Source organism: Sprattus sprattus (genome assembly GCF_963457725.1).
Source record: "Sprattus sprattus genome assembly, chromosome: 2".
NCBI lineage: Eukaryota > Metazoa > Chordata > Actinopteri > Clupeiformes > Clupeidae > Sprattus > Sprattus sprattus.
The window spans coordinates 31666898-31674745 of record NC_137921.1 but is presented as its reverse complement, the minus strand read 5'-3'; the positions used below and the strand labels follow the sequence as shown (position 1 = coordinate 31674745).

The window sequence follows — 7848 nt, the reverse complement described above, 5'->3', positions numbered from 1 at the left end:
TTCTATAATAATATAATAATCATCTAGCTTTTTTTGTGACGATGCCATGCAGTCATGTAAAATTTCCCCACCAGAAATTCCGGGCTTAAATCGCCACTGCTTAAGTTGAATGGAAGATTCATTCAATTAAATACTGTGTTCAGTTCACCTTGTGAGATGCGGTTTGAATAAAATTGTTACGTGAAGTGCCCCCCCCCCCCCCCCACCCCCCACCCCCCCCCCCCCCCCACCCAATACTTAGAAAACACTAATTTATATATTAATTTGGACCCCCCCCCCCAATACTGAGAAAATACCAATCTATAAATTCATTTGGAACCCCTCCAATGTCTATACCATGGTTACGCCCTTGACTCCAGTCACAGCTGAACTGTCATACTTTCAACAAACAAATATCAGTTTTGTCTCCTTTCAGAGCACTCACCATGAAAACCAGGCTAGGCTGCCTATCCATTAAGTCTGACTCCTACAATGACTTCTCTGAATTCCTGCCACCTGCACAGGCCGGGCCTGCTAAGTGCATAAAGTGAGTGCCTGGTGTGATCAGACTCGTTTATCAGTCTCTGAAATGTTATATAACATTTTATAATTTGATTCTATAATTTGACATGCTTTTGAGCAAAGGATTCATCTTCTGTGTCTTATTTTCTCTTAGGTTATCAACTGAGGAAGTCACACGATGGGCTGATTCATTTGACATTCTCCTGTCCGACCAGTGTGAGTTCTCGTTAAATCTGAATAAATGTGACTGTCTAGTTTTTCCCATTGGGAAAATATAGAGACTGATTGAACAAATGAGAAAAAAGTTTCATAACATGGGTTGACATACAAATACTGACAATATGTCTCATAAGAGATGTAGCTCTCAAGGCCAATGAGTGGTCTTCTTCTTCTTCTACCTTGAGAATGCATATTGTCCAGGAACACTGCTGATTGTGCCCTATGGCCTTTAAGAAGGCAGAGAAAAGAAAACACAACTGTTTTCACAAAAGCATCTCTCCAGCCTGTTATGTTACATCCGTAGCCTTGGTTATTGAGGTGGAGGACTCTTTTCAGTAATGTGAGTCAGTCGAGACAGACCTCCCCTCCACATCACACACAAAATGGTTTAATTGGCAAGATCGGTCATTGGCATCTATGGGAACAGCTTGCATTGGTCCCTGTGATGCCACTTTTCTTAGGCGCGTTTTCACCACGTCCTAATGGCGGACGCAACAGACTTTTGTGGTACTTTTAACAGTAACTTCTACATTCCAGGGATAGTTCGGGATTTTTGACATGAATCTGTATGGCATCCCCATCACCAGTGTCATGCAATCACACTGACTTACCCCTGGCAGCGTCCTGTGAGCAGAATTCTCGTCCAGCTTTGGTCAAGCGAAGAGAGAAAATGATTTGTTGAACTGGACAAAGTGGAGTGGGTGTGCTTGTCTGACATGGGGGAAACCCTATTTTCATTAAACCCTTTTTATTTAAACCCGCAACTTTGAGATGGGAATTGGGACATTTTATAGTCAAAGCATCACACTAATAGTGAACCCCTTCTGAAATCAGTGGACTGAACACAAGATTTGAAGCCTCAGTGTCAAGGGTAACACCACTATTCAAAAGTGAGAGGCCTTTTATATTTGTGCTGTCTGTATTTAGGGACATTGTCCAAAGCTATTGTGGTAGCTGTGCGTACTAAGCTGTTTTGTAAATATCTTATTTTTCTCAATTTATATTATCAGTTTTTTTGTTTCTTTTTTCTTCTTTGTTTTTTTGCACCTGGACATTCTATAAACCCCTGGCGGAGAGTGAATCAATTACAAGCCACATAATTTCTGCCTCCCTGCCGCCTTTTTGTGCCTACCCTAAAGACTCTCAACACTTGACCCTTTGACAGTCCCCTTGATCAAAATCACACCAGCGGTCTATGATGAATCACCAAAAAATAACACCACTGCATGGTTCAGGGAACATCAAGCAGTCACTGGAGGGGTACTCTTAGAAGGGAAGGTTACCACTGTGTTTGTGTAACTCTTAATATGGATTTCAAATATAGAGTTTAAATGATCTGTTTTCAGGTTTAATTGCCATCCTGACCAGTGTTATTGCATAACTAGCACAGCTAATTAAAAGCACAACCCTCTATAATGTGATGGTGAGAATTATCTCTACTAAACAAACAGTAGCTTATCACGCTACTGGGGCTACAATCTAAGAAATAGATGCAAATATAACATTCTTTGTTGATAAAATATGCCAAATATAACACATGGATGAAAACTGTTCTGATAAAAAAGACGATTCAATGAAGCACCTAGAGGCGACACTATTCAACATTAGGATAGGTAACTCCTATCATTGCATAAGGTGCCATTGGATAAAAGAAGAACTGTTTGTTCCAAAAGCACGGCAGGGACACCCAGCCTTTGTTCTCATCTCTCAATGGTTCCCTTATTGAATTCCCCTGATGAGCTACATCCTCACATTTAACTGCCCTTCCCTCAAGCACAACCCATTTGTGTGTGATTTAATCATATTGGATCAGGCTGCTCGGTAAACACTGCCGCTGACGTGAGATACGTGTACTGTTTCAAGCACTCCCTGCATAGGTCTGTGAACATGTTACACACAGAGGGTCTTAGAGTGCAACAACAGCAAGGGTGTAGTAGTATTCAAAGACATCCATTTCTCGATGAAAGAAAAAACCCAGATGTACCCGTCTTTCTATTATGCGGTACCAAAATGATTGGCTGCTTTGGTTTTGACTTATTGTATATGAAATCCTAAATGGACCCAGAACCCAGTCCCTCAAAAAAAAAAATTGAAAAGGGAGTCAGTGTCATTTAAATTTCTGTTGTATGTTCTTGTTACTGTTTTCATAACAAAGTGCCATTCCAAGGGAACCCTTTCATTGGAAATGATGAGTAAACCACAGAGTATTATGATGTCACTGTGTCAATATGGTGAGAACCATGTTGACCTCCTATCTCAACCAAAACACAACCTCATCAGGTTACTCTATCACTGATAGTGGACAGGCTAATTTGTCATTATGATAGATGGGGAAAACAAGCTCATTCTGGAACTGGGGTTAGCTTGTTTATGTTCCAGCACTCTAGTTGGTTTCCCTGTTATTTTAAAAAGCTTGAACATCCCACTGTAGTCAACACTTATCTGGACATCTAAAACGCCAAATTGAGCATTTCCGTTTTTCAGGGTTACATGTGACTGCTTATTTCTTTGTTTATGTATTTGTTTGTTTTGCTTTAGGTGGTTTAACGGCCTTCAGAACATTTCTTAAAACGGAATTCAGCGATGAGAACATTGAGTTCTGGATGGCATGTGAAGACTACAAAAAGATCAAATCACCTGCAAAACTGATGTCAAAAGCTGAGAAGATTTACAAGGAGTTCATTGATGTCCAGGCACCGAGAGAGGTACATTATTCTGCATGAAATAGCAGAATGGCACTTACTGCACAGTATGTTGAGAGATAATTCAACTTAATATTACATTTCATTGTTCTGCCTTTTGTAGATAAATATTGACTTCAGGACCAGAGAGGAGACCAAGCAAGGTCTTCAAGAGCCAACTCCCACCAGCCTCAATCTTGTGCAAGCCAGAGTGTACAGCCTGATGGAGAAAGACTCGTATCCACGCTTTCTACGATCCAAATTCTATCAGGACTTGCTGAACAAGACTCATATACACTGTCAAAGGAAGTCAGTTTAAGGAAGAGCTACAAGGTTATCTTGAATATCATTGAACGACAACCTTCAGCATTCACATACCGTGTTAAGTTTTTGGTTCACCATATTGAAACCCTGTCAAGTTTGGTTTAGAGAAGAAACATTACAACTTTACACTGTAACCTTTAGCGATCCTTTTGTGGCCAACACATAAATGTTTGGATGGTGTAGAGTACACCAGCTCAGTTAGATCTACATGTTTATTTAAAAGGTTAAGTGTGACCAAAATCTGTGTTTTTTTTGTTAAATTAGTAGCTTTTATTGGTTAGCTTTTCACACTAAAGTCAAATGTAATAATGGTTTTGCCTTATATTTTTAAGCAGCTCCGAGTACAGTGAAAGAGCTCGGAAGAGGGTGACTGGACAACATTTTGGTAATTCCCTTCAAACTGTGGAGCTTACCTTATTCTTTGCGTTACCAGAAAACCCCATTTGAATTACCCACTGCCGTCTCTATATTCACACCTATATTGTTTTCAAGCCTACTCTTGCTTGATAAATGAATAATACCATAAGCCTATAAAAATGGTATAATCGGCCACGAATAAGTAAAGTAAGCAAGTAGGATAGGCAACAATTAACCTATAACGTACCGGTCAGCCTGCTACATCGGTGTATTATGATCAAATGTAAAATGAGAAATTATGGCCTCATTAAAACCCTTTACCATCACATTTTACACAAGTAACAGAATATTTACAATGTTGAATGTTGCAGTTCACAATCATTCACTTTTGCGTTTACCCAGCCAGTACAGCTGCTAGTTAATTGTAAAGTACATTATCTACATGTAATGTAACGTGTGTTGGTTAGCAAAGTCACACACTAATGTCAGAACTGAGAGCTTAACTATGAAAAGGCACTGAGGAGCTCTGTGAACCTGCAACCACTCAGCAACACATTAGTTTTACCCACTAACCTCATGAATCATTTTTTAGAGTTTACACCTCTTTCTCAATCCTCAATGGAATCTGCATGGCGCTGACTGGGATCTTGTACAATCGTAGAATGTTGACCAATCCGATTCATTTTATAAGACTAGCATTATTATTCTAATTGCTTAATTATCATAATGGCAAAAGTTTTTTTTTTATATTGTATTTAGTTTTGATGTCATTGTCATTCCTGTTCACAACCATGACTTAATTTTGTCAGAATTCTTGTAAATCATTTTGCACAGTAATCTGACTAATAAGTGCAAATTAATGGAACGATTTAGGATATAAATGTTAATAGAGCATCTTGACAAGCATATAGTATGTACATGCATGGGTTATGTGCAATGGTAACCGATGAAGGACTTGACTAAGGTGCATTAAAGACTGGTCCATGAATGTAGATATTATCATCTGGTGTATATGTCCATGTCGGTTCTTGGTGGTATGATTAACTGCTAGTCAGATGTAAATATCATTGCTTTAAAATCATTACTAATAAAGACTTTGGAGACAATTATGAGGTTTGAAATTATTTCAACATGTACAGTAAGTCTTCAGAAAACACATTTTTTTTTTAATTATACAATTTGAATGTATATCAATTTTCATGAAACATGAAGCATATATTACTAAGTTCTACACTCACACAATAATGATAATTTTTAGAAGAAATGGGTCGCCCACTCTCTGAGCGTACTGAACTGAACTGAACGTACACTTGACATTAGCAGGCAGGCTTATTTCTCATTAAAGATAAATGGGGAAAACTAGGGTTAGCTTGTTTATGTTCCAGCACAAAAGTTGGTTTCCCTGTTATTTTAAAATGCCAGAACATTCCACTGGAGTCCCCACTTATCTGGACATCTAAAATTACATATTGAGCATTTCCGTTTTTCAGGGTTAGCTACATGTGATTGCTTATTTCTTTGTTTATATATTAGTTTGTTTTGCTTTAGTTGGCTTAACGGCCTTCAGAACATTCCTTAAAACGGAGTTCAGCGATGAGAACATTGAGTTCTGGATGGCATGTGAAGACTACAAAAAGATCAAATCACCTGCATCATCATCATTTTTAGAAATAATGGGTCGCCCACTCTCTGAAACTGATGGCTAACGGGCTATTAGTTTAGCCACTTAACTGAACGGACACTTGACAATCTCTCTGGAGATATTGCTATTTGACAGTGTACACAGTGTTAGCAGGTCCCATTGACCTTCTTAACCACACTGTTGTACAATCCCATGTGGAGGCCACTTAAGCCTTTCATTCACTGTTCATTAAGATAGCAGCACCTTTACAGTATGTGGTCATACAGAGCACTGTTCATTTAGATAGCAGCACCTTTACAGTATGTGGTCATACAGAGCAAAACAAAGCCAGCAGTTTTGGCAATGGACATACATTGTATCAGCATCTGTGCTCCCTGGGAGCAGAAAGTAATTTGCACCTCTAGCAGCTGAGCTACAGGATGCTGGTTGATTCACAGAATTACTATCTGCTGCCTTTCCAGTAGTTGCATGGTGGAGCAGTCTCATAAGAATGTTGTATTTCTATAGAAAGAGTGTTTTGGTCCCCTATAAGGACAGCTCTGACTAAATCAATTCATGTTGAAGTACAACTGCCTCTTCAGTAAATACAGCAGTGTTTTGGTTTAAGGTAAACAAGCATTTTCTAATCAAAGACTAATGTTTTACCAGTGACATCTTGATACCTGTCAGTAATTGCTCATCAAAAATTCTCCCAAATTATTAAAGACAGTTTTTCCAACTTCTGGATGTTCAGGATTTGGATGAGGGATCCAAAAAGAAAGGATTACAGTAATGATAAGAGGTAGAATTTGGGTTAAAAACACTGTCAATAATAGATGCTGTCAGACTGAATTATTCAGAGAACCAGACAAAAAAGCAACTTGAAATCCTCAAAATGTGCAATGCCAATCCTCTTGGACATATAAAATGGTTGCTGACTATTGGGCTACATCTCCTTAAAATACCTTTCCGTGCCTTTGACATCCCAATTTTAGCTTGCCTGCATGGGCTGTCAGATTTGATATCAGACCAGGCTGCTGAAACGCTCCCTCCCCCAGATGTACTGTCTAAGTGAACTCTCTTGTACCATTGCTGATATATGAATAACTAGGACAAGGCTGTATCAATCCATGACTCTACCACTTTACCTCCCTTACGTTCACAATCTACTCTTTTAAGAGAGAAAAAGAGCAGAACAAATGTGGGCCATTTTTCTAACCGCATGTGGCCATATCTAGGTGACTCCACATCAGACCTATTCCGCTCTTTTACTGCATCACATTGTTTCTCTCAGTTACCACCTGTACCCTACCATTTTGCAATTTAACATCAAAGTAGTTTATTCACGGTGTAAGACCCATATTCGTTGTACTGTGACAGTGTTCTATGAATCTAAAAAAAAAAAAATGTTCTCACAGGCTAGACAACAAACAAGGTTGACTTCAGTCAGTTTTTATTGTCGCACAAACGACACACAGGCATATTTAGGTGGCGACACAGGACACACACGCACACCCTGGCCATTCACGGTGTAAGACCAATATTCATTGCACTGTGACAGTGTTCTATGAATCTATAAAAATAAATGTTCTCACAGGCTAGACAACACACCAGGTTGACTTCAGACACACAGGCATATTTAGGTGGCGACACAGGCATATTTAGGTGGCGACACAGGACACCTACACATGCACACCCAGACCGAGGTCGCAGTGAATTTATTCTCTGCTTTTATCCCATCCCTGCCTGTCCTTCCTCCAGGCACTTGGGGACCAAGTGAAGTGATCCATCCGTCTTGGTCAGGGACGGAGAGGAGAGTGGTCTGTTTTTCTGCATGTTTTTCTGTTGGGGTTTTTAGTGGAGGAAACCCCTTGTGAACACAGGGAGAACATGCAAACTCCACACAGAAAGGCCCGGGAAATAGCCCACCTGAGAACCTACCCCCAAGGACCAACAGCGCCCCATGCGGGAAATCGTACCCAGGACCTTCTTGCTGTGAGGCAGCAGTGCAAGCACCTGAGCCACCGTGCAACTAACATATCCAATTAGGCATATGAAACTGTCTGTGTACAAGTGAGCATTTATGACACAGACTCTTCTTAGACTCTACACTTCTGCTGTCACAACATGAAACACACAAACCCA

At 39.8% G+C, this 7848-nt stretch overlaps 1 protein-coding gene across 1 annotated transcript; it reads left to right on the top strand.

Annotated features, from left to right (window-relative positions):
* Positions 1–425: 425 nt before the first annotated feature.
* Positions 426–3720, top strand: rgs8 (regulator of G protein signaling 8; the record flags this gene model as incomplete). Its single annotated transcript, XM_080833405.1, has 4 exons — positions 426–526; positions 656–717; positions 3259–3425; positions 3526–3720. 4 exons carry the CDS (start codon positions 426–428, stop codon positions 3718–3720), a joined length of 525 nt encoding a protein of 174 aa, XP_080689531.1.
* Between the last annotated feature and the right edge of the window lie 4128 nt (positions 3721–7848).